The sequence below is a fragment of the Lampetra fluviatilis genome, chromosome 37 (genome assembly GCF_964198595.1).
Source record: "Lampetra fluviatilis chromosome 37, kcLamFluv1.1, whole genome shotgun sequence".
Lineage (NCBI taxonomy): Eukaryota > Metazoa > Chordata > Hyperoartia > Petromyzontiformes > Petromyzontidae > Lampetra > Lampetra fluviatilis.
Window position 1 is genome coordinate 8,732,370 of NC_136311.1, and position 25,989 is coordinate 8,758,358.

The 25,989-nt window shown below is 40.5% G+C and overlaps 1 protein-coding gene across 3 annotated transcripts; it reads left to right on the forward strand.

The window, feature by feature from the left end:
- The first annotated feature begins 198 nt into the window (after nucleotides 1–198).
- On the forward strand, nucleotides 199–24,718 carry NF2 (NF2, moesin-ezrin-radixin like (MERLIN) tumor suppressor). Of its 3 annotated transcripts, none has more exons than XM_078873773.1 (17): nucleotides 199–689; nucleotides 6,941–7,066; nucleotides 9,923–10,045; nucleotides 11,308–11,391; nucleotides 11,875–11,943; nucleotides 12,576–12,658; nucleotides 13,188–13,263; nucleotides 13,384–13,518; nucleotides 14,442–14,516; nucleotides 15,106–15,219; nucleotides 16,026–16,148; nucleotides 16,432–16,548; nucleotides 16,759–16,859; nucleotides 17,857–17,959; nucleotides 18,954–19,114; nucleotides 19,690–19,822; nucleotides 19,947–24,718. In XM_078873773.1, exons 1-17 carry the CDS (start codon nucleotides 600–602, stop codon nucleotides 19,992–19,994), a joined length of 1,761 nt encoding a protein of 586 aa, XP_078729899.1. In that variant the 5' UTR covers nucleotides 199–599; the 3' UTR covers nucleotides 19,995–24,718. The 3 variants fall into 3 exon arrangements, with proteins under 3 accessions (XP_078729899.1, XP_078729901.1, XP_078729900.1); XM_078873775.1 differs by having other exon boundaries at nucleotides 19,959–24,718; XM_078873774.1 differs by having other exon boundaries at nucleotides 18,957–19,114.
- Nucleotides 24,719–25,989: the final 1,271 nt, after the last annotated feature.

Consider the following 25,989-nt stretch of genomic DNA (forward strand, 5'->3'; position numbering starts at 1 on the left):
GGGTGGGGCGGGCGGTGGTGAGTGGTGGGGGGGGTGAGTGGGGGTGGTGGTGGTGGGTGGGGCATTGGTGAGTGGTGGGTGGGAGGGGGGCGGTGGTGGTGGGGGGCGGTGACGGTGGGTGGGGGGGTGGCGGATGGGGGTGGAGCTACGCGTTAGGCTCCTCCCCCTTCTGTAGTGGCCCCGCCCCTCGTCGGCCTTGCCGCTCGCAGTTGAATCGATTCTCTAAAAAGCAACGAGGCGAGGAACTCGGAGACCAACAACAACATCGACGACTACGACTAAAACAACAACACGGGGAGACGCATTACTGCCGTAGAGAGTGACTGCCGACATTAACGTGGCGAGTGGGCTAGTCGGGGGGGGGGGGGCTCAAGTGTCGTGAGGAGGAGATACGACGATGTTGTAGGAAGCGCCAAGGCGCGTACGGATTAAACGCAACCATGGGCCGTCATCATCATCACCATGCCCAGGCGCCGAGACGCGGCGGCGTTTAAAGTTATCCCGTGGTTCTCGATATTCTCTTCTTCTTCTTGTTGTTACTACTACCACTATTACTGTCCGCTGTTGCGTTATTGCCGGCGAGGCGGCGGCGGAGGAAGATGTCCCTCATGTCGCTGAAGAAGAAGCAGCCCAAGACGTTCAACGTTCGCGTCAACACCATGGACGCCGACCTGGAGTTCGGTTGCGAGGTGGGGTAACCCGGTTACTATGGGGGGTAACCTGGTGTTTAATATGGGGGGTAACCCGGTTACTATGGGGGGGTAACTTGGTGTTTACTATGGGGGTAACCTGGTGTTTACTATGGGGGGTAACCTGGTGTTTAATATGGGGGGTAACCCGGTTACTATGGGGGGTAACTTGTTGTTTACTATGGGGGGTAACCTGGTGTTTAATATGGGGGGTAACCCGGTTACTATGGGGGGTAACCTGGTGTTTACTATGGGGGGTAACCCGGTTACTATGGGGGGTAACCTGGTGTTTACTATGGGGGGTAACCCGGTTACTATGGGGGGTAACCCGGTTACTATGGGGGGTAACCTGGTGTTTACTATGGGGGGTAACCCGGTTACTATGGGGGGTAACCTGGTGTTTACTATGGGGGGTAACCCGGTTACTATGGGGGGTAACCCGGTTACTATGGGGGGTAACCTGGTGTTTACTATGGGGGGTAACCCGGTTACTATGGGGGGTAACCCGGTTACTATGGGGGGTAACCTGGTGTTTACTATGGGGGGTAACCCGGTTACTATGGGGGGTAACCCGGTTACTATGGGGGGTAACCTGGTGTTTACTATGGGGGGTAACCCGGTTACTATGGGGGGTAACCCGGTTACTATGGGGGGTAACTCGGTGTTTACTATGGGGGGGGGGGGGGGTTGACATTGCCTACAACGGGCCTAACGCGGGATTTAACTTCGCCTTAACGCATGGTTTAGAACACACGAGGTTAACTCTTAGCCTTACGTAGGGTTAACACACACTGGGGTTATCTTAGCCTTACAGCAGGGTTAACACACACGAGGTTATCTTAGCATAACGTCAGGGTTGACACACACGAGGTTAACTTAGCCTCACGTCGGGTTAACACGCACGAGGTTATCTTAGCCTTACGTCAGGGTTAACACACTTGTGCGCACATGTGTCTTTGTCTGCACAGGGCAGCTCGCTGTTTTAAAGAACACGTAGGAAGTTTAACAGGGTCTGTCTCTCACGTTGTTTTTTTGCCCATCAGCCCGAATTAGTTGTTGTACTAACGCAGAGATGATTGGAATTGTCTGGATGTCAACAGTACTTATGCCACGTGGAGGGCACACGTTAAAACATGGCTTATTTAAGAAAAAACATTAGTTTTACATACTTTGATACTGCCAAAGAAAAGGGTCTCGAATTTCGATTTAAAGCTTTCGTGACTGCAGGTATTCATCTTCTTGGTTCTTTCGGTAAAGTCACGTAGAATGGAAATAATAAAATAATAAAAATAAAACATAGTAAAATAATTCTCACGACGTTTCGGCCACAACGCAAGCAGCCGTCCTCTGGTGAAGAATAGGTCTGTCGAGAAGACACGTCGTGAGAATTATTTAATGTTTTATTTTTATTATTTTATTATTTCCATTCTACGTGACTTTACCGAAAGAACCAAGAAGAAAAACGGGTCTCGTTTTTGATGGCTTTAGTTTGGGTGTCACACTCGCTGCTAATGCGACCCTTAAACTGATTGAAGTCCTTAAATTGCTTTGAACGGGAACTGCTGGCTGGAAGGGGGCCTCTCTTCACTAGGGGTACTTGGTCTACTCTTCCACTGCACAGGGAGGGTCTCTGTCATTGTACGAATGCGTTACTGTATTCGAGTTGGAAGCGGAATGACAAACCATTGCAGGAACGGAATAGCGGATATGATGAAGACCGACATCTTTCAACACATCAGTAGTAACATTATTTGAGTGTACGGTATTTAAAATACGTATTGTAATTCAGCAAGCGCCTCATCCAGCTGTCAATCACAACAAACCGGTTATTCGTAACGGTTTGGTTCCTCTTCGGTCTGACCATGCTACCAAAAAGCATTGTGCGTCTTGTGTTAGTTTTCGCCAAAGTGGATTGACAGAATGTGTTTGTTTAATGAATCAACGAGGGCGTGAATGTATGTAATCATGACATTTGGAGTAATCCGTCTTTAAGCAGTTACATAACACTCAACTTGGTTATTTCACTCATTTAATTAATTCACCTTTCTCCAAAGTGCTTTCGTTTTTTTATTATTGTCGTGGGCCAAGCCAGTTGGTGGTATTTTCTTGCCTAGATCCCACCACCACCACTGGGGGGTTCAGGTTCGTGCCCCGAGGCTGTATCGTTCAGGAAAAACGGGAGGGTGGGGGGTTTAAAAAAACGACACGGGCCTCGGTTCATTTTAATGGCTAAAAAACAAACGCGTTGCAAACAAGAAGCAGAATAAGTTTTGACTGCTGTGGCGTTACGTTTGAAGAAGGCGGCAACCCAGGGTACAGATGTAACCCAAACTTAACTGTCAACCCATCCGGTTTTTACCCCGTATTCTTGTACAGGTAAATTGAGTTTCCAGGTCCTATATATATGGTGTTACAGCCGTTTGAATACGGGGTTTGTAGGATGAACGTTGAGATTTATAAGGGCACGGGGTGAGCAATAACATGTGAATTGGTCTGTAATTAAGTAGGCACTGATTAGGGGTTGACAGTTACGTCTTAACAAGCGGTGGATCATTTCAAACAGACCACTTGGCGCTGTTAGTCGTTGATGAAGGTTTTTGTTGGCAGGAATTTTTGGCGGGGTATTGTAAGCTTTGGGTAGTTTTACATATTTGAGTACTGCCAATGAGGCCTTTGATGCAAGCTTTTCAAAATGAAGTTGATGGCAGTGGTTAGGTTAGGAATGGGGCCCCATTTACCCTTAATCACGGGTGTCAATATGGTGTAGCAATGTGAACTTTCCTTGGGCAGTGATTTTTTTAGCCGGTTACACAAAGATTAAGACATTATATTTGCAGAGCGGTTTTTCATGGACTACATTAGAAGAACAGAGGTCGAATTTGGTGTTAAAAGATGGGCGTTTGAGGCAGGAGTTACTATTAAAACCAGAGGGCCTAATTGTAACGACAATGTTATTTCTTTAACAATACTTGCAGAGCATGAATTCAATATGAAGAATGTTGTAAGAAACTTGAAATTTGGTTACAGAGTATCGCAAAGTTGTTGATCAGGAAAAGTAACAGTTGCAACGGGATGTGTGCAGAATGGAGGCCACGTTACTGAGACTGGCATTGGATTTGACACACAGAAGTTGTTAACCAAGAAGAACTTTAACCACATCTTGGGATAATGTAAGGGCAGACCTTGTTGGTCAGGTGTTGATATTGAAACAACTACAATATCTATCTGAAGGAAATTAAAGGGAAAGTATAGTGACAACAGTAAGATTGGTAATGATGACCCCTTGAATGCTCAAAAGGGTTTGTCTTGCAACACTTGAATTTAAGAGGTTTTTTTTCAACTTCACTGCAACAAAACGACAATTCATGCATTTTATCCATGTCCATTTGTTATTAACATAATGGAGAGAGCCCAGGGACAGAACATACCGTCTGGTATATTCGGCATTGTTAAACTTTGTGAAGAAGTCTCCATCCTGTGTGACCAGGTTATGGAATGATGTGCGTTCCAAGGGATTTCAAATCCTCCGAAACATCGCCGTCTCTTGTAAAACGACGGAGCTCAGGTTGTAAGTAGCGTGAGCATAAACCATTTTGGAAATCCACATCTGCTTGCTTAGATTGGCTCGTCTCAAGGTAGGATGAGTGGGGATCTAATGATCTGACGTACGGTTATGGAGACAGATCCGGTGTGGGGAGTGAGTTGGGTATGCACGCCCTCGGTTTTAAGTGTGCGTAGTTTACCTTGCCGTTACATTTTTGCATGTCTGGGCAGGACTAAAAACGTGTTCATACGTTGGATGAATATTCTGATGGCTATTGTTGAAGGTGAATACTTGCCACTGCTAATTAATTCAGAATCAGAATGTGTGTTTATATTGGAGGAATCCTATGAGCCATGAAGCTCTTTTTCACGGATGTCCAGTTAGGTACTTTGCACTCGTATTGTACAAAAACACGATAGGAGGGCAAAGTTACAAGAAAGGTAAACACATCTCCCAAACAGATACAAATAAAACTAAACCATCCCCACCCTACCAGGCAAAGCCCACTAAGGTATTAACTTATTTTTCAGAAGTGACCTGGCTACAAATGATAGCTCAACAAAGTGGCTCATAATTTGGACATTTATAGCACCAAAATGATCTAAATTATCTCAATGTATTTTTTTTCTAAATGTTTTATTAATGTAGTCGTTTTTTTACGCTTTCCAAAAACCAACCAATCTTGCACTGAAGTAGAGAGTTTATTCCATTCCACGACGATAATGTTTGTTGTCTGGGTATTTGTTTAGTTCGAATGTTAATTGTAAACAATATAAACTATGATTGTTAACCAATTTTACTCATCAAACGATAAGAGTTAAATGTATAATATGTCACCCTAAATAACCTGTTAACCCTGTGCCGCTGAGCAACCGACACAGCAGACACCTCGTGCAAACAGATAGAAAAATCTCAAGCCGCAGGAGGCAATATACAAAGTAGACTTTGTCAGCAGTTAAAAGTTGAGCACAAGGGGGGGGGGGACATGATGATGGCTGGTGAAACCCAAGTTAAAAACTAGGTTCATAAAAGCGTTGTCTTGAGCAATCGTGCATTAGTCCTTAAAAAGTAGTACGTCCCAAGAAATACCCACCAGGAGCTAGTGTATACCGCAGCTAGAATGACGGACCATGGGTATCATTAGAGTGATTTCCCCCTCTCCCGTTCCAATTGCTGCTATCTGCAGCTATTGTGGGAAATAAGCAGGTGTCGTGCTGAGGTTGTGAACAGCAGCCCCCGTAGCCAGCCGGGAGGAGGGGTGGTTACAATGAGCTTAAAGCAGTTGCAGATTTTTTTTCTTTCTGCCGAGGCGGCTGGATTATCTGGCGGCAACATGTGGTGGAGGGGCGATAGTTATATTACGCTGCCCATTGAGGTGCGCCTGAAGTGTACCTTGGATCGAGGAGGCGCTCAGGGCCAGGAAACCCTCCTGTTTAGAGAGATGTTTCGAGACGGGGGGGGGGCAGGAAGGAGAGGGGCGGCTTGCCCCTTTACTAGTGTAATATTCGTGGCAAGGTAAAACATTTGGCGATGATGAACATGGGGCCTTTAGAATTTAGAAGTGCCGGCTTGCATGTTGTCTCTAGGCATACGGCCGAGCCCAATCTGTCATATTTTGCCGCCCGCTTGGTCAGTGGTGATGGCATGGATTATGGCGCTTGATGTTTTCCAAACGACTAATCACCTCGGCAGAAGGTATATGACATTGGAACGAAATGTGATTTTTTAAAAACTAAAGGAAAGTCCATCTCGACCCAGAGTTTCATTACATCGGCAGCCTGTCTCAATGGCTGTGGGAATACATTCACCTTGCAAGCCAGGTTCCACCGTCTCTGCCAGAGTAGGTCTAATTATACTGTTTAATTTTATAAACATTTTGAAGAAATGTCATGCATATTCCTCGGGCAGTACTTTTTTGTACAGGTGATATCGGAGAGGAACGCTTTCGTTTTTTAAAGGAGGTGTCATCAACATTGTGCTTATTGGGGAGATTGAGAGACGAGGCGGGTTGTGTTGTTGGTAGGCCTGAAAATAACAGCCACACCCCAAGACGATGAACATTTTTGGCTGTCTGTTGAGAAACCAGCAACAATCTCGTGAAATGTGACCAAGAGTCACCTTCAAATAATTTAAAACATTAAAAAGTTTGCATAACTCCATGGATTACACGGGATTATTTAAGCTGGATAACCCTACGCCTGGGAGGTTAGCTGTTCACAGCCCAATGATGTCACCTAAAGGCCACGTTTATTGCATAGCGTTTTAACACAAATGAGGTTAACAATATAACAATTTTAACGGGTAACTTAGAAGAACATGTTTGTTCGTTTTATATGCATTGCCAATTTTTTTTTTATTAATCCCTTGTAAGCCTTATATCAAAGCATGTACAGGCATGTGGATTCTTTTTCTATTTAACTTACAAACTGCTTTTATGTAAATGAATATAAAAACTCTCTCTTGCCAGATTAGCACCATACTTTGAATGCTTTTTTTGGCATCAAATCAAGTAATTTACTGACCAGGTATTGTAAATAATTGGAAATAATGATGACATATCATGCTCATTTGAAAATAACGGCTGGTTTGTACATAGTAATGAAATATAAGTGTTAATATCGCGTATGTTTTACTATGAAAAATATGAAGCCTTCTCTCTTTACCTGCTCGTAACCCACTTTTTTTATATAACCGTGTTTTGTTACAGATTAAAATGAAGGGGAAGGATCTCTTTGACCTCGTGTGCCGCACCATTGGCCTGAGGGAAACGTGGTTCTTCGGCCTTTGTTTCATGGTTAAAGATACCCTCACGTGGCTGAAGATGGAAAAGAAGGTGAGGAATATGTGGGGTTTGTCTCGGACCATTGGTAGTGTTGCCTCTAAAGTATACAGGTATTCCTCTACTTACGATGGAGATGCGTTACGAACACCCAATCGTAAGTCAAAAATATCGTAAGTCGAAGATGGCCTAGCCTACCCAGAAGTCTTAAAGAATGGTGATAATTTAGCAAAACAGAGCAATTTACAGTAGCGTACTGTATAAACTATATACTTTATGTATTTATTAATGACAATACTGTATTGCACAGTAAAATGTAAAGTAAAAACAAGGTAAATTCTTAGCCTACCTATATGAACTGCAATTTAATAGAAAGTTTTTTTTAGGAAACAATCTTATCTGCATCACACAAGGCGGGAGATGCGTATATCCCGGCAGCGTCCCAACGTACAGCATCGTACCTCATACGCTGCTGCGTATGCCTGCCGCGCGAAATTTTAAATATTTTAAAATTTTGTCGTATCGCTATTGCCATCGTAAGATCGAAATATCGTAAGTCGGACCATCGTAACTCGGGGACGATCTGTACCTACAGCCAGCGACGTGCAGTTAAATTTGCAGTCGGCACTTGGGTCTTCAAGTTGCCTAAGATGGTCCCATATATTTCTAGCCTTGCAAATCATTTGGGCTAGAACAATGCATTTATTCACATCGGTGTTTATAAATTAATGTGTGTGTAATAATACTATGTTCACATCACCCCTGAAGTTACTAGACATGCTTACCATCCTCCACGATGTAAAAAAGGCAAAGATTTTTTTTATTGAATTGTGACCCTGCTTCACAACAGTTCAGCTAATCATCGGGAGTGAATTTCTCCACCGCTACTAATCATACATTGCACAGTGGTCATAAAGAATTACAGAGGTTTTTTATTTTTTCATGATGATGTGTCCATTAAGCTCGCATAATTGATTTCGATTACGGAGTAATTCTCGAGTGATCTTTTATTGGCTGATGAGAACGATGTGCTCTCAACATCCTTAGATTGGATAAAAGTGATTGGTCCGATTGTTTTTTGATTGGGGTGTAATGACTTCTGTGCATTAAACTGCACTGGACCATTACCAGAGATTGGCACGTCACAATTATAATTCAGCTCGTTTCACGCATCACCACATCCCCATTTCTGCTCACATTTTTCATTATGGTGCTTAATGTGGATTGTGCTGAAATAGTTTTCTGAGATGAGATGAGGGACTGGGGTGTTGCATTTGAAAACGCTTGAGAGTTGTTTCACAGAAACTAAGTGATACACAGACGTGTACAGATTGAGTCACTGATACATTGTGTTTGGTTGACATTTGTTTTTTTGCCATCTCATTTGCTGGACATAGTTAAACAGGAATGCCCTAGGTGGTTTGCGTGTCTTGGGAGCCAGTGTTGGCCTGTTCAAAATGCAATCACGATCCTCCGTTACCTTTTGTGTGGCATCCATCACAGGTTGTACAGTCGTTTGGATGAACACCCTGATGATCCAAAAACCAAGGTTGACATTGTTTTCATTTGTGTAGCCAGTGCTGCTCAAGGTTGCCCGATAGGGTTTTTACCTATTTACTTTTTTACATATTGATGTACCAGCCCAATCGGAAAGATCATAGCGAATTTGTTTTGCAGTAGAATATCCTTAATGTTTGCAATCAATGCGATGCTGGCATAGAAGTTTTAGTACGGTGATAAAGTATGAACAACCAATGTATGTCCTCTGACGATGATGATGACTTGTATAGCCAATAGATCAGGGTTTTCCCCACATTTACCAGTTTATTCCCATTGAAATGTAAGTTAACTTGTTCCATGCTGCCTGATGATCGTCAAACATGCTCCACTTGATGCGCAAAGCAAATCGCGTCGTCAGCGTTCATTGAGCTGATTTAAATTGAGATCTCACTTGGCCTATGTGTGCACGTGTGGGCCACATGCCGCAGACACGGCCGCGTGCACGAGTGGGAGTAAATTGGTAAACGCGGAAAGATGTTTAGTGTGGTGGGTCGCGAGGACTAGAGTTTGGAAAACCCTGTTTTTGTTTCCTACTTTTCATGCATTGCGCATTGGGATACTAGATGGAATGCTCATTATACATTTGAATAAAAAAAAAAATTCGGCTTTAATGAGATTCACTGCTGTCACCATGCAATGCTGCGGTGATTTTTAGACGGTGCATCCCTGCTGGCTTACGCTGCTGTGACGCATCTTGAAACACTCTTAAGATAAATGTAAACACAGGAGTGTGACCTCAGGAGTGTCAAATGTGAGACTTGGAACATTTTAATTCGCTATTAATCTGAAATAAAAGGATAGTATACTAACTGTGAATATAATAAAGTAGCGTTCTTGCACTATATTTTCCAGGGGGGCCTCATTATGAAATTAGTATGTGCCGGTGTCATCACATCATAACGACTGTCCATACAATGACTAATCTGTATCTCTTTTTCTCCACATCTCTCATTACTTATTTATCTTATTAATAAATATATCGCTTGTCTACAGGTTTTCTACCCCTTACATCTCTTTCATCTTACTAATGTGTTTCCCTTATTTTCCCCTTTCTCTGGGCCATAACTTGGCGGGCCGCTTTTGGTTCTTGGGCCTGCTAGTTGTGAAGAAGCCTGTCATAAAATATGATGTTCTGCCATGAAGTAACATGTCTGATAGTTGAGTCAAATTTAACCCTTGTTTCAGGTGCATGCTTTTTAATATCTATCCTTTGGACACATCAATGTATTAATTTATTATTTTTTGTCCAGCAGCAAACGATGCGGTGTTTTGTGACTGCCATTACCATGTACGGCACCTGCAGCAACAGTCGGTGGTGTGTGCGGCTGTGATTGGTGGTGGTGGTGGCAGGTGCTGGAACAGGAGGTTCCCAAGGAGGATCCCATCTCCTTCCAGTTTCTGGCTAAATTCTACCCAGAGTCTGTGGATGAGGAGCTGGTGCAGGAGATCACACAGCACCTCTTCTTCCTCCAGGTGTGTACTGTGCACCACAAAGTGAAAGGGGGAGACCTGGTGTTTGAACTTCACGTCATTGTTTAAGTGTTCGGTTTCTTGCACAGTCATTTAATTTTCTTGTTTGTTTTGACTCATTTGTTGTAGCCCTCCTTACAAAATAGACTTTGTTTTGAAGCGCTCTCACCTGCTTGTGAATAAATTATAATCACTTCTTGTGCCCGTGACGCAGTGGTTAGTGAACTACTATGGATACTGTAACCTGAGTTCATTTACCAGCCATGTCTAATATCTGAACAATGAGTTATATCTAAACCTGAGTTTTGGTCCAGCGTGGTGAAGTATGGTTAAACAACCCCCAGATAACTGATATGGCTTAGGGAGGCCTTCATCCAGCAGTGGATTGACAAAGGCGTCTAAAATATTTAAATAATATTTAATTGTACAATTTTATGCATCGAAGGCATAAAGTTTCCTTGAAGACAGATATTAGAGCCTTTTGTACAGTGTGAAACTATATGCTACATACCTCAGCCATACATGTTATTGGCTGCCGAATATTATTTTCACGTGTTAACATTTTCCTAGGAGTGCTTCAGGATGCATCACAGCAGAGTGAGCGAGCAGGGATGCACTGCGTCTAAAAATCACCACAGCATTGCATGGTGACAGCGGTGAATCTCATTAAAGCCGTAATTTTTTTTTCAAATGTATAATGCGAATTCCATCCGAGGATCCCAATGCGCAATGCATGAAAAGCAGGAAACAATAACAGAGCCAGGGCAACTGACCAAACTAAAGAGGGAAGGCCACTTTAAAGAGATGGGTTGTCAAAGCAGACTTAAATATATCTCCCAATTCTGATTGCCTGATCTCAAGTGGCAAGGCGTTCCATAGCTTGGGTGCCACGCTAACAAAAGGCTGATCACCAAAAGAAGCGCCACCTAGACCTGGGAGTGCTGAGCAGTTGTTGATCATAAGATCTTAAGGACCTAGATGGAATATATAAATGTATTAGTTCTTGCAAGCAATTTAGAAATATTAATTATCCTTTTGGCATTATAATAACTTCTACTAACTTAACCCATGTAAACTGAATTTCCTACATTTCAAGTAAATTGATTGTTTCCCACAGTCGTTTTGGAATTAATTTATCCTTTGCCAGCGTCCACTCTTTTTGTGCATTGATACTGAGAGGCGTTGAACGCCTGAAAAACTGTGATGTTCATTGGGATGTCGTGAGAAATAATTCAGCATTTTTTATACAAACTTTTCTTTGACAGGTGAAGAAAAAGATCCTGGATGAAGAGATATTTTGTTCACCTGAGGCATCGGTCCTTTTAGCTTCATATGCTGTACTGGCCAAGGTATTGTGTGTCATCAAGTTCATATCCAAACTGCGTACCAATGAAAATAGCTCGTTTTTTTACTGTTGTCCAAGCAGAAACTGGCACAGCTGCTTGAGTGTAGTGAGTCTGAAAGTGCTGAGTGATGTCACTGATAGAAGAACCACTTTGGGAATGTTCGTTTGGCTAGACGCAGCATTATATTCAGCCACACTCTGGAGGTTATAGATAGTGGCAGCTGACGCACACGCAACATAATTGTTTTTTTTCTCTCATACAGTAAAGCTATCTGCACAGCAGTTGAGTAGGTAATTTGACCGGGCTATGGGGAGAAATCTCTCTTAGTGGTTTATAAACAGGGTCGTTCGGTTGGGGGTAACAAAAATGTGATTGGCACCGGTTGCACATTGAGTCTGGTTGCACGTAAGCCTTCATGAAATAGAATTTGTTTGAAAGTGTTCTCCATATCATCTGGTTTTTTGTTGTTGCTCGCTGTCGTTGCAGTATGGCGAATATGATCGGAGCCTGCACACTCCGGGTTTTTTGGCTCAAGATGAGCTACTGCCAAAAAAGGTGAGTGTGCATCGTGTACAAAATAAATATAATATATTCCATTAGGTGTTTCATCCTTATTCGATTTTGCCTGAATGTATTCATGTGTATATGTAAGCTTGTCTCATGGGAGCAGTATTAAAGTTCAGCTCATAGAAATACATCCATCGAAAATAATATTTTTCTAAACCAAGAAAAAGATTTAATCTGCTGTCACCTCATTGCCACTGATGTTGAGTTGGTAGTATTTGCTTATTGCACATTTGTCATTTTTATCTGTGAAGAAGCAATGCGCACCATGCTCATTCTTCTAAAACGTTCTGTTGAGTGTTTTTTCATTGTGTTTAAGTCGATCCATATCACATGAATAAGTGACAATTTTCAGGCAATGGTATTTTTTCACATGTAGAAACATTTTTTTTACGATTTGGAGAGGAACGGTCTCCTGTGTGTATTGCGTTGGTTTTGCGTAGATGGCACGGGGTTGATTTTAACAAATAAAGTTTCATGTGGGAAGATGGATAGTCTACAGTTACATTATAGTGGTAATTTATCTTGAATTCTGCCTTGAGAGCGAAAATAATGCATTCCAGTTTGTGAATCGACTTCCATGCTTTTCTGTTGCATCTTGAGTGCCTTTTTATTTCTATCAGGTCATCAACCAGTACCAGTTGACACAGCCAATGTGGGAAGAAAGAATTACAAACTGGTACAAAGGACACCAGGGCATGACCAGGTACATTGATATGCAATATATATTAGCAACCCCATATTAATCTCTGAATAAAAATTGTTAATGTTGGCGATTGATACTGTTAAAGCATCATGTGGATAGCTCCGCTTGATAAGGAAATTGCAATGCATTATCGGGCCTACTGAGATTCATGTGTTTGAGACACGTTTTAAATACAATATTTTATAATGTAACTGGTAACACAAACTGTAAGATATACATCATAACGCATATGTAGTTTGCAGAGCGTAATGAAGTAGGGACTTGCGTAAAATGTGACTTACATATGCCAATATATTTGCACTATTTTCCTATTCTTGTATGGCCATTTGACATTAACAATATTGTTGAAATCTTACATTGCATTGGAAGCTTTTTTTTAATATGTAGAAATAGATCTCAGCTCTTATACTGTGGGAAAAGTAATGGCTATATCTTATTAGTCGTGGGATTATATTTGAGCAATATCTACACTCATGAATTTGTATGTGTGTGAAGTATGAATCACACTCTTGTTATTTTGTTTCTTTAGAGATGAAGCTGAAATGGAGTATCTTAAAATTGCCCAAGATCTCGAAATGTATGGAGTGAATTATTTCCCTATAAAGGTAAATGCGTTTTCCATGAAAGTAATTTGACATGACATTACCAATTTATCTTGACCGTGATTGCATTTGTTCCCACATTTGGATGAATGACACTGTGCCTCGTGTGTTTCATTGACATAGGACAAAAAAGGAGTTGATTTCTTGCTTGGGGTCGATGCTCTGGGCCTAAAGATCTTTGAACCCAATGACAAGTTGCAGGCGAAGAAGTCGTTTCCGTGGAGCGGAATCAAGAATGTGCAGTACAGTGACAAAGAGGTAGTAACACGTGCCCAGTGAGCACGTATTTGCTTGTGGGGAGAGCTTATCAGCACTTCTCACTGATATGTGTCTATAAAGTGTGTCTATAAGGATGTTTGTCCACTGGATGTAAAGCTATAATAAGCTATTGTATTCAGAGACACTAACAGCATTACATTGTTATTTTAGCTCACTTTTGAAATGGTCATGGGGGGGTGGTGTGGTACGGAGATCACACTATGAAACGGCCGAACTGAGTTTGATTTCTAGACATGGCTATAACACTGGTCAACACACTTTTTCTGGCATAAGGTATTCCAAGGTAATTTTGCGGTGCTGATTCCAAATCTGGCATCAGTTTTTGTCTATCACATCAGGTTTTTGAGATATCAAATATTGCATTTTCAATAAAAACTGCAGAAGAAAAATATTAAATAAATGTTGATATCTACATAAAATGATATTATAAACACACTATCCTAAAAATACAGCACCATATTTTAACACTAAAGCAGTCACTGACTCGCAACAACTTGCAATCGTAAGTGACAGAGTTAATTTCAGGTAAAATCAATGAAAATGGGGTATGCCGATAGCATAAAAATGAGATGTGATAGAGCAAATCTGAGATCAGATTTGGAATTAACACCCTGAAATTAGTCTAAAACAGCTGCAAAAGTCCAGGCCAGAATTTTTTTTTTGTTGACCAGTGTAATCCGTGGTGAATGATGTCTGAGCAAGTCCTGAGCATCCCACATCACCAACCTGCAATGGGCAGCATGTCCTGGTCACCAATACGGCACGGGGACGCCTTCAGCCAGAAATGGATTGTTTATTTATGTAATTGTCAAAGAAGATACATTTAAGAAGAAATGGCATTTGCTAGTTTTTTTTCTACACAGTTATTGACCCAAAATGTTTTTCCGCTTCATGTTTTCCAGTTTACCATTAAGCCTCTTGACAAGACAACCGAGGTCTTCAAATTTTACTCTTCAAAGCAGAGAGTAAACAAACTGGTAGGGGCTTAATTCACAACTTGGTGGTTATCTTTGTTAACTCTGTTAACGTGGTTATTAGACATGTAATGTTTCTACCTTGTGATTTGATGAATTGTCACGAATCGTGGTAAATTCATGATATTTTTTACTGTCTGATTTGCATTGTTTCTGATGTCTTCTATCTTGATTCATATTGACTGATTTACTCCGTTTGCGTAAATGTAACCGCGTAGAATTTGGATCGTAATGACTTGATTGCTTAAATGCACAATTGATTTGGATGTCTTTTTGAGCGTACGAACTGATTTTCAGTCAATACATTGCTCATTTGTTAATTGATTTAAGAGGTGTGAACTGATGTACTAAGTTTTAATCCGAATTTCATTTTATTTAAAACTTTTAATGATCGTGAATTGAGTGAATTTTCTGATGTTAAATATAATGTTGTTCTTATGATAATTGAAAAACATTGAACATCCTCTTGCTATAATTTAAAGCTCAAAGCTTGCGTTGGAAATGGTTTAATATATAATGTTGAAGGCATTTGGTTTTATCCATCTGCTTATTTAGTTTATTTCCATGACTATATCTGAAATGTGAATTCCAGATCCTGCAGCTGTGTATTGGAAACCACGACATGTTCATGCGACGGAGAAAAGTAGATTCTATGGAGGTACAACAAATGAAGGCTCATGCCAAAGAGGAGAAGGCACGGAAACAGGTATGGTTATAAGCCGGCTATGGATATTCATCACATACACATGTCTTCCAGAACAAATCCTTAGCAAACGGTAACTTTGTTCACAATAAGGTTTTAGCATTTGGCAGTACGCTGCATTGTATGGCGTGATATTTAGTTAGGAAATAGATAAGGAGAATAAGCCTTATAGGTCGATAGCTCGTTTAATCCAGCTCATGAACAGCACAGAATGCCTTCGTGAATCTACCGCCATTTGGCCAGATAACGCTGTGGTTAGAATGCACAATTGAAAGGCTTTGAGTTCAAATCTCAGTTTGGGGTGGGCTCAATCCATAACCCCTTAGGGTCAATAAAACAAGTTTAATTTGTTGGAAATGTCAGTAGTTGTCCTTTAGATAAATTAACCTGTATACCTATTGGGCTACATGATGGGAGGCAGAGGACAGTGCAGCAGAATTAATTGTTGTACTCTGCTCACGCCTTCACCAGTCCACACTTACCAGTGTGGTAAAGTATGGTAAATTAACCCCCATACTTTGTGGCATCAGGAGGCTTTCATCGAGTGGTAGGTTGACACCGAGGAATATAGAATATCCACCGCTGAATCAAGGGCGACCAGTGGAAACGAGCACCTTCCCATGCTTGTTTGAGCAGGGAAACGCTCTCAGAGTAGCTTGTCGTTGAGTATGTTAAGAGTGGTCCCGAGTGTAAACCTGATGCACAGAGTAAAGCATTTAAGTTGATGATTCCATATTGAAAATTCAAATTTTTGCCTTGGAGATTGTGACTGACATTGTGGATGTGATTGACGTTGTGTTTGTATGCAGCTGGAGAGGCAGAAACTCGACAGGGAAAAGCAGCTGAGAGAGGACGCGGAGAGAGCCAAGGATGATCTAGAGAGGCGGCTGTTCCAGATGCAGGACGAGGCTCGGCTGGCCAATGAAGCCCTCGTGAGTGTCGGCGAATTACACGAGCATAGCTCGCTCCGGTCAATAAACAAGCATTTAACTTTCGATTTAAAGCTTTCGTGACTGCAGGGATTCATCTTCTTGGTTCTTTCGGTAAAATCACGTAGAAGGGAAGGACGGCTGCTTGCGTTGTGGCCGAAACGTCGTGAGAATAATTTTATTATGTTTTATTTTTATTATTTTATTACTTCCCTTCTACGTGACTTTACCGAAATAACCAAGAAGATGAAGCATTTAACTCTTTCACGTGCGCCTTGTTTCTCAGCTGCGCTCGGAAGACACAGCGGAGCTCTTGGCAGAGAAAGCTCAGATAGCAGAGGACGAGGCCAAACTGCTTGCTCAGAAGGCAGCCGAGGCTGAGCAAGAACTGGGACGCCTGCAGGTCTTTACGTTTGCATTCGTATTTAATTTTGTTTTGATGTGGATATGTTACAAAGTAATCTTTGACTGCAGATGTTGTATGGCTTTGTTATTCGTCATGTCATAGTTGCTTTAAAAAATATATCCGTACAGATTTGATTAGATTGTGCTTCGTGTATGCCCAAGCAAAGTCATTGGAGATAGAAACATAATTTCTGTCCCTGGGATGTAGGTGACTGCACTAAAGACAGAGGAGGAGCGACGACTCACGGAGCAGAATGCTCGTGAAACTGAGCGCATTGCTCTACAACTTGCCAAGCAGTCTGAACGCCGGTGCGTTGCTGTTTGCTTGTTTGGGGGTGTGTGTGTGAGAGTGATGACTTTATTTATGGTATCCTCGTAAGCCATGATCAGTCCACTGCTAGATGAAGGCCTCCCAAAGCCGTCATCTCTCATGATATAATTGTCCACCTGGCACCTGCACACGACCTGATTTTGTCCCTACCTCTCCACGATGGACATCCTCTGGAGCGCGTCCCTCCCTTCGCTGAATCGTTATAACCGATTGGCCATCATCCCTTCTAGTGGTGTCTTACCCATGCACTTTAATCTTAACAGAATAATGCGTTTATGCTGCCTAGCTTTACCAATCCACGTATTTCTCACTGTTTTGGTGTAATTCCAGACATGAGTCGACTCAATGCAGTTTTGTTCCATTGTTTTTGTAATGTCAATTTCTGATAAATATGTCATAGCAAGTAGTATCCATTAACAAATTTCTTCAGACACATTGTTATGCTGTGGTTAATTGTCAATTTTAATTTTCTAAAGCATTCCAACCCACTCTTATTTCATGTGTGTCCCTGCGTCAAATATTTCCAATAATCTTTGATTTGCTAACTTGTATCCCAACTCTAATGTTGCGGTCTCTATTTTACTAAGTTCTGAACACGTTTCAACAGGCATACATGTTATCGCATGAATCTCCTTCATATGCCTACATTCGAACACTTTTATCGCAGAATTATAAATTTGTAGTAATTTAGAAACATGAAAAGTGCAAATTTCAATTTAAAGCTTTCGGAACTGCAGGGATTCATATTCTTGGTTCTTTCGGTAAAGTCACGTAGAAGGGAAATAATAAAATAATAATAAACGTTATGAGAATTTTATTGTTTATTTTTATTTTATTTCCCTTCTATGTGACTTTACCGAAAGAACCAAGAATATGAAAAGTGCAATTTGAAACCATTTCATGCTAGCATTGGTGGTTTGTGAGACTTGCATGTGCTGGACGCGTTGATTTTCCCTGGTTGTACGTGTGATTTAGGCTGAAAGAGGCAGAGCAGCTGAAACAGGATTTGGAGGAGGCAAGGGAGTCTGAAAGGAGAGCCAAGCACAGAATCCAGGAGCTATCTACACCCTCCTATCCAGTATGAATGTACACACATTTCAGAGCCGTGTTCACTGCCTCTGTAAATTAAATTAAGAGTTGTAATATGCTCAGACTGGACATTGACACTCGCTATACACTCTGTTCACTGTATATATTCATAATCAACGTTTTTGGGTTAGATCGTGTTATTTATAAATGTGTCGTAACCCTCCACCACCCGACACGGCCAATCAGCAAAAAAAGTGTCACGTTGACAAGAAGACAAATAGTTCACTACTTTAGCCCACCGGTGTGTTGAAGTGTGAAACCACGACATTTACAATTTTTTGAGTACGACGTTTCGCTGGTAATTGCATCCAGCATCATCGGGCAATTCGCCAGAATGGTAAGGCTCTGCTCTTGCTCCCGGTCTGAAATAGAGCAGCAGCAGGGTGACGTCATCATTTAACTTATCAGGTGCATCTTTCGCACCGTGAGTAGCCATACCGTGCTAATCGGAGGTTACGGGGGGAAGGACAGCAAACTAAACACTAAAAAGGAGTTCTAAAAGATGCATTTTCAATCTGAATGATTTAAAAGTGCAGAACTCCAGTGGCTTCTTAATATTGAAAGGAAGAGCGTTCTGCGCATGTGAAAGCGCGCGATGCAGTCACCGTCTTTGTTCGATGGCCAGCCAGAAGCCGCTGTGGCGCACACAATACTGAGCAGCGTCAAATACAAATTATCCGTAATATTATCGGTAATTTTTTTTAACACTTCTGAGAATTTGCAAAAATACCACCAGAAATGGGCCTCTGGGCTCTGGAGACCACCTGGAGAAGATTCCAGGCATGTGACAATGATGGCGAACAATTGGAGACTCTGACTTTTTGAAGCTATTAACATACATTTGTTATCATGTTACAGTGTATTATCTGTTCTTTGTCCATTAAAAACGATAGTCCCATATACGTATTCATATAAGTGTTAAAAAAAATTTGAAGCACCCTATAAATAACACATTTTTAAACATTTCCCCCCCTCCCTTTCAGCAGATGCAGGGTGTGTATCCTCACCTAGCCGGTGCGGCAGTGGTATTGGGACCAGGGATGCCTGCTGCAGGCCTGGACAGTGAAGGCAGGCGGCTGTCGGTGGCCAGCGACTACAAGGACTCGGACATGAAGCGCCTCTCTATGGAGATTGAGCGGGAGAGGTGAACATGACGTCATTTTTATGCGCCATCGGTCACATTTGTGTTGAGTTTGTTGTCCTTCCCCCGCACCTCCGATTAGCACAGTGGGATACGTACGGTGCGAAAGAAGTTCACCTCGCATATGGAGACTAATCCGCCTCCTACAAAACTGGCTGCAGTGGGATATAAAAAATGGGTTTAGGTATCAACGCATGCCCATCGAGGCCTATATCTGTTGGAAAAAAAACTTCACAATTGAATATAGTTATATCTCTAAGCTGCGTTGCTAAATCACAACTGAGAATGATATTAAGACCAAAAGAGACATATCAATGGGTTACTGGAGTCAAGTTTCCTCTGTCACACTTGCTTCTAAATCTTCAAGCCAAATTTTCTTCAGGAAATATCCACATTTGTTAATATGATTTAATCTAGAAAATTCTAATATACAAATGCAACACAAACTGGAGGTTGTGTTAAAGCAGCAGGGAACTGCCATTCTCAGTGCTGTTTAGGCATGTAAGAGGGCAGCTGCTCTCTTATAGTTTCCTGATTGTGTAGGATTTCAATAAAAGACTGTTTTTGTGTGTGGCCAGGTTTGAGTACCAGGAGCGAAGCAAGAACCTCCAGGAGCAGCTGAAGGAGCTGAAGACTGAGATCGAAGCATTGAAGCTGGAAGAGAGTGAAAGCTTAGAGAGGGGAGAGCACCGTTACAACACACTTACTCGGGTGTGTACCATTCAAGTTTTGTTTTGGTGCCTTTCCTTGATAATTGTCAGAATTATGAATGGATCGTAAACAAGCTCCCCTTGCGTCTCTCTGCTGTATGACATGTGTTCTGCTTTCTTTGCAGATGTCGTTCCAGAATGCTCACAGTGCCGGCTTCTACGAGAGCCACTGACAGCGGCACGAGTTGGTGTCGAGCCAGCGGATCTGGGTGTTGACATGCATTGCGCCCCGTCAGCGGCTTACGGATTGGTCAGAAGAAAAGGAGACTACTAAACTGGAGTGTGGGCCTAAAGGTCATTTAATATGACCGTTGTATTCGAAACTGTATGTGGTATATGTTGGTCTTGCACTACCTGTTCTTATATAATCCAACAATTTCTGGTTCACGTGTTACGGACATATGCCTTTTTAGCTCGGCACACATTGTTTGATGTTATGATACAAACTAGTGTTAATTATTATTTTGATACACGTGCTCCTTGGTCCAGAAGGGGGTCATGATATTGTTGTTCTTGAAAATACATACCACATAAGTATCTCGTGTTGAGATGTGGGTTGTGGTTTGGATATGAAGCTGTGATACAGTTGTCCTTGAAATGCCAGGCTAATTAATGAGTGGGATGTCCTGGTAAATCCATGAAGAGCAGATTTTGCCCATCTACAGCTTGAAATGTTATTTATATTGCCTTTATATATATTATGAAAGCCATATAATTTCTATAAAATATCAGTCACATTTACCTTGATTTTATTTTAGTTTTGGCTGACCAAAAACCTGGTCAAAAAAAGGTTGATAACACCACGGGAGCTTTGTCGTGGGACCTTTTTTCCAGTATCAAATTATGAAAAATAAATTAGGTTTTTTCCCTTTATGGCAATAAAAGGTGTTAAGATGTTCATGTTCACAAGTATGTGTGGTAAATGCAGACTTGAATCCTTGGAAAATGTAATTCTTTGGTGTTTGAACATCTTTTCACTATCACAAAGCTGGCAAAATCGTTCTTTCACAATTTAAGCATGTTATTCTTAGCCATAGTATGATTGGCAAAACAATCTCATTTTATCCTGTGATGGAATGGCTTTTAATTATCTGGCCAAGGAAGAAATCAAAAGAAGTAAAATTTTCCTTTTGATGTCGCAACCTTTTTTACCTTTGAAAAACATGTATGACGATACAAAGCACCAAGTTGGAACAGCGTCATATTTGGGGTGGAGCAACAAGTTCCAACCTCACTCTAGTACTTGATTGATCGAATTCAACATAAAATAGGTTGATCCAAGTCACTGATCAAGACTACCATGGTTACTGGTCCCATGAACTTGACTCATTGATTCTTCCACCCATGTTGAAGATTCGATCTACCTGGCTGTCGGTCCACCTCATCCATGCTGTGTTCAACCATCATTTACTGCAGGTTAAAATATTTATTTCTGCTTTTTTTCTACACAAGTGGTTGACTTTGGAGTTTCCTCTCATAGTGTTTTTCCTCAAGTAATTTTAACCTTGCTCAATACAATACAAGAAATGTATTGGGCATATCCTCCAAGGTTATTTCAAGGACACACTGTTTTGGAATTAAAGTACAGAAACAACAAAATGGTAATATAAACTAATAGGCACTCGCGTGCCTCGAGATACAAAATGTATTTAGACAGTTTATACTTCCAAATTGTATAGTGTTCTGTTACAAATGTTTTTAGAGAAAATGTGCATTTTAACTACAATACTATTATAACATTACACAAATCATCTGTAGGGAGCATCTGTACAGCCACTAAATCAATTTTGGATTTTATTAATCATTAGTCTGGACATGTTTGTACATTATTTTCATATGTATATTAAAGAAAGTGTAGGAAACGTTAGATTGAATATATAGAAAAACTATTTTTAAAAGTAACATTGAAATTTGACAATTGATCTGATCCAATTTCACAAAATGCATATGTAGCATATGAAACTTTGGTTCGAGTCGTGAATATGGTGGCCTTGATGTTATAAACGTTGAGAATGAAAATATATTCATTGTCTGTTTTATAGAAGCTACCGTTGGATTTCTTTTGATCACAAGTTCATCAGTGCCTGATATGAAAGTTCTATTATATTTTGCAACGGTTTACCAGCAGTATCCTGTAATTTGTGTTATTGGAACTCATTGTTTTCTATCACGATTGCCATTGGCTACGAGGAAAAGGTATCCCCTTTTCAATGTCATGTCATGGGTTTTTCTTACTTATCACTGATTTTACATGCTCATCAATTTCATTTTAGCTCGCATGCATATCTGGCACTTGCTTGCATTTCTGAAGTAGCATTGCTTATTGTTACATAGGAGAGTACCGTTGTTAAATGACACTACAATGGCAGATGAGTAGCTCTACACGTTCACATCACCAAATGGATTCTTTTGCAGACAAAGACGACCATAAATGGGCTTTGTGAATCTGACAGCGTTGCATAAATACAACACAAAGTGGATTTTCAGCTGTATCTGATGTATCCTTTGGTGTGTTTCCCTTCTATGGAAGTGTTTCTGCAGAGGTTAGACCTCATTGCATTATAAAGTAAATAATAGCACATCTGTATTTGCTACATTATACATAGCATTTTATTCATGATAATAGTCCTGAAAAGTTTAAAGAACTTGCATTGTCTAAAACGCGACATCAAACTTTCATGGTATCATTTATAGTAACAGCCGTCAATTTAGTAACTTAAAAAAAATAGATAACTACTGTAAATCACACCCAGAGACTAGCTTTTAAGTAAATGTAACACTAACTTCTCCTCATAAGACATTTACATCCTTGGGGGGAAATATGGTTACCTCTGATTCCTAAATAGATTAGCTGTTTCATGAATTAACAGAAAATATGCAGCATATCGAATGGAAGTCTACATTTTTACATTGTCCCTGCTTTTTTTTTGCTTATTCTAAGACAAAAGTTATCTACGGAAATATATCTTTAATCTCATTATTATAGGTGGTATACTGATAGATGTGCTTCAGGTCTTGCTCGTTGTTTGCATTCAGAAACTACCAAAGGCTTTGGATGTTGCTGCTAGATTTCTCAAGGTGTCTAGTAAGCTTATTCTCTTGTTGCAGGGCAGTGTGGTTAAGGTGTTCAGCCGTATGCCAGAGTTCTCGCCTGATTGAGAAAAATGCGCCACCCCATTATACTTTTTAGAATAGATGCGTTTTTTTGGCATAACATAACAGTGTTAGGTTATGGAACAGTCGTTTCGGTTTCCAGCGAGAGTTTCAAATCCGTAATTTTTCCAGGTGCACTAAACTCCCTCGTGAACCTGCTCCATTAACCTTGTCAAATGCATCCGGAACTAGAAACTATTACACCTGGTTTTTGCACATGAGATGATGTTTCATATTGTAGTGTTGAATGTACATAAAGCTGAAGTTGGCACTACTTTGGAGAATGCGTATTTGAATTTTAAAGCTGAAAACATCACTTGTTAGGTCATGAGGTTTAAAAAAAACTTGGCTAATCCTTTACATCGGAAGGCAAACTTTCAAGTAGAATTATGGTGAAAGAATTACGTTATTTAGTGAGGTAGCAGTGTACTGTAAAATTAAACTAAATTCATTGATTTATCAACCTATATCAGTTTTGAAGTAAGTTATTAGTGGCAAGGTTTGTTTTGACATTTACAAATAATGCTCTGCCATGTTTTGCTGCTATATGATATGGAAACAATAGTATCTGCTTTGGTAAGATCTGTAAATTTACCTTTACCTGGGTTCATTTCCAAATAACAGGTAGTGAATTGGCAAGGGAAACACTCGAATAGCCATGTCCTGATGCTTTAGAATTAGTATGAATGTAGAATTGTGATAGTTTTAAATGTGTAAGCATTTATATAATACAGATACTCACATTTTAAACATGCCGTGCCATATAGAGTATATTGCATATTTGTCATTGTGCATTTAAAAAATTGTGGGTTTTTGTAATTTGCAGAAGCCTAATGCATCGTCACAAATTGAATAATTGGAAAACACTTTTTTTTTCTCATGTACAAATATTTACCTGTGAAAGACATGGTTGGTTAAACATGACGTTCCATCATGGATTTAAACAATATATCTTGAACGTGTGGATTTTTTTGCCGTAAATTCAAATGAGATGTTTAGCTGTTAATTGCTTTCAAATTGTCTTGTATGCAAGAAACAGGTCGTTCTGAAAGTGTAATGCAGCAAACGTCCGTCACTAATGATGGATGTTTATATGACTGCTTAATGATGCAGTTTGCAGCATATTCATCATTAAAAATTATGCTAAATTATATTCTTTGAGATCTTGATGGATAATAAAGTAAACATTTACATGCACTAAAATAGCTTTGGGTCTTTAAAAATGGTCAGTGTTTGAAACTCCAATTTTAAAGACTGTAAATATGAGTAGTGGCATTCCTCCTGAATTACAATTGAATGCGCTGCAATTGCAAAATAACACAATCCGTTTTTTGTCATATATATGAACTATTTCTCTAAATGGAAATGCTTAATAGACGTCATATGAATTGTTTACAGATATTGGCAGGACAATCAAGTGGGAAATACATTTGGCCTGATTTACAATAACAGTTTCTTACAGTTGTGAAAACACCATAAAACACCACCACAAAAATGTATTCCTTAACCTGAACTTTTAAGTTGTGCAAATACTTCGTGATAGGACTTGTGGAATACATTTGGGTCATGGTTTACGGAGCTGTTGCTGTATTACAATTTTACCAGTAGTTGCATCAACTGCAAGGTATATAGGTTGAGTATGTGGACGATGCTCTGCATTTCATTTGTGGAGAACCTCAAACGTGCTCTAATCAAGCCTCCAATACGTACTGCCATTTTTGTACTTTTTAAAATAAAAAATAAAACATTGTATAGAATGCTTTTGTTTCTCTCGTGTGTATGTAGCACCAGTGTGTATTACAGACTGGACCCAGTGTTACCTCTGCCTAATGGAGGGTGCGCTTACCCACGCATCGGTGTCGATTTATTTCCAGCGCTCGCTACAGTAATACAGTAAAACCTTGGATTGCGAGTAACTTGGTCTGCGAGTGTTTTGCAAGACGAGCTAAATTTTTAAATAAATATTAATTTGATAAACGAGCGAGGTCTTGCAATACGAGCAGTACGTGCATACGCTTTGCCGAGCGTCACGTGATCACAACTGATATACGAGTGCTTTGGATTACAAACACGTTTTCGGAACGAATTATGCTCGCAATCCAAGGGTTTACTGTATACAAATTGTCTTGAGCCATGCTTACTCAGGCACCTTACATGTCACCGATTCATGTTTCTCAAGCTTCTCGTCAAGAGATTGGTCTTCCTACAGCGGGTGGAGGAACGCGCGCAGGATATCTAGAATAGAAACCACTGAATCATCCTCGCAGACGTTGACATCTGTGGGACTCGGGTGTCACACAGTCCTCTCCCTGAATTCTCAATGCAACACGTACCGGTGACAACTTGTCTTCATGGGCCTGGTACACAGAGGACTGTCATCCCAACTTAGCAAATGCCTTTTTGTAAGACGGTGCACACACTCGACTTTAGCTAAAAAATTTCGCGCGCAGCGGGAGGCCGATCGCGGATAATTGACCTTTAAAGTGAAATAAAAGCACCATTATTCCATTGCATTTCAAATTTGTAAGAATGCAATAACGATATCAAACCTCCAATAGGTGGTACCTTATCTTATAGCAGCTATGAAATTGTATACGTCATCTGAACGAACTTTTTGTTTATAAAAATACAGCTGAATTTCGATTTAAAGCTTTGGTGACTGCAGGGATTCATATTCTTGGTTCTTTCGGTAAAGTGACGTAGAATGGAAATAAGAAAAATAAACATTTTTTTAAATATTTTAAAAAAATAAACATTTTATTAATATATTTGATTATGTTTTATGTTTATTACTTTATTATTTCCCTTCTACGTGACTTTACCGAAAGAACCAAGAGTAAAAATACAGCTGCTTTATCTGTTCACTCGCATTTAATGTATGAAGTCAAGAGTGGGTGGTTGGGGCACACATTTACAAAACGTTTAAGCTGCTTTATGGAACGGGTCTGTCTTGCGTTTGCAGGCATTGGTGCCTATATTGAGACCACCGCAGCTTGCCACACCTCTCGTATCAAT

What these genes read in the sequence shown, in the direction of transcription:
- NF2 (XM_078873773.1), top strand. Translation starts at nt 600, where the DNA reads ATGTCCCTCATGTCGCTGAAGAAGAAGCAGCCCAAGACGTTCAACGTT. An exon ending in AGCACCTCTTCTTCCTCCAG is followed by an intron (nt 10,046 to 11,307) that starts GTGTGTACTGTG and finishes TTTCTTTGACAG; the next exon opens with GTGAAGAAAAAGATCCTGGA. An exon ending in GCCAAGCAGTCTGAACGCCG is followed by an intron (nt 16,860 to 17,856) that starts GTGCGTTGCTGT and finishes CGTGTGATTTAG; the next exon opens with GCTGAAAGAGGCAGAGCAGC.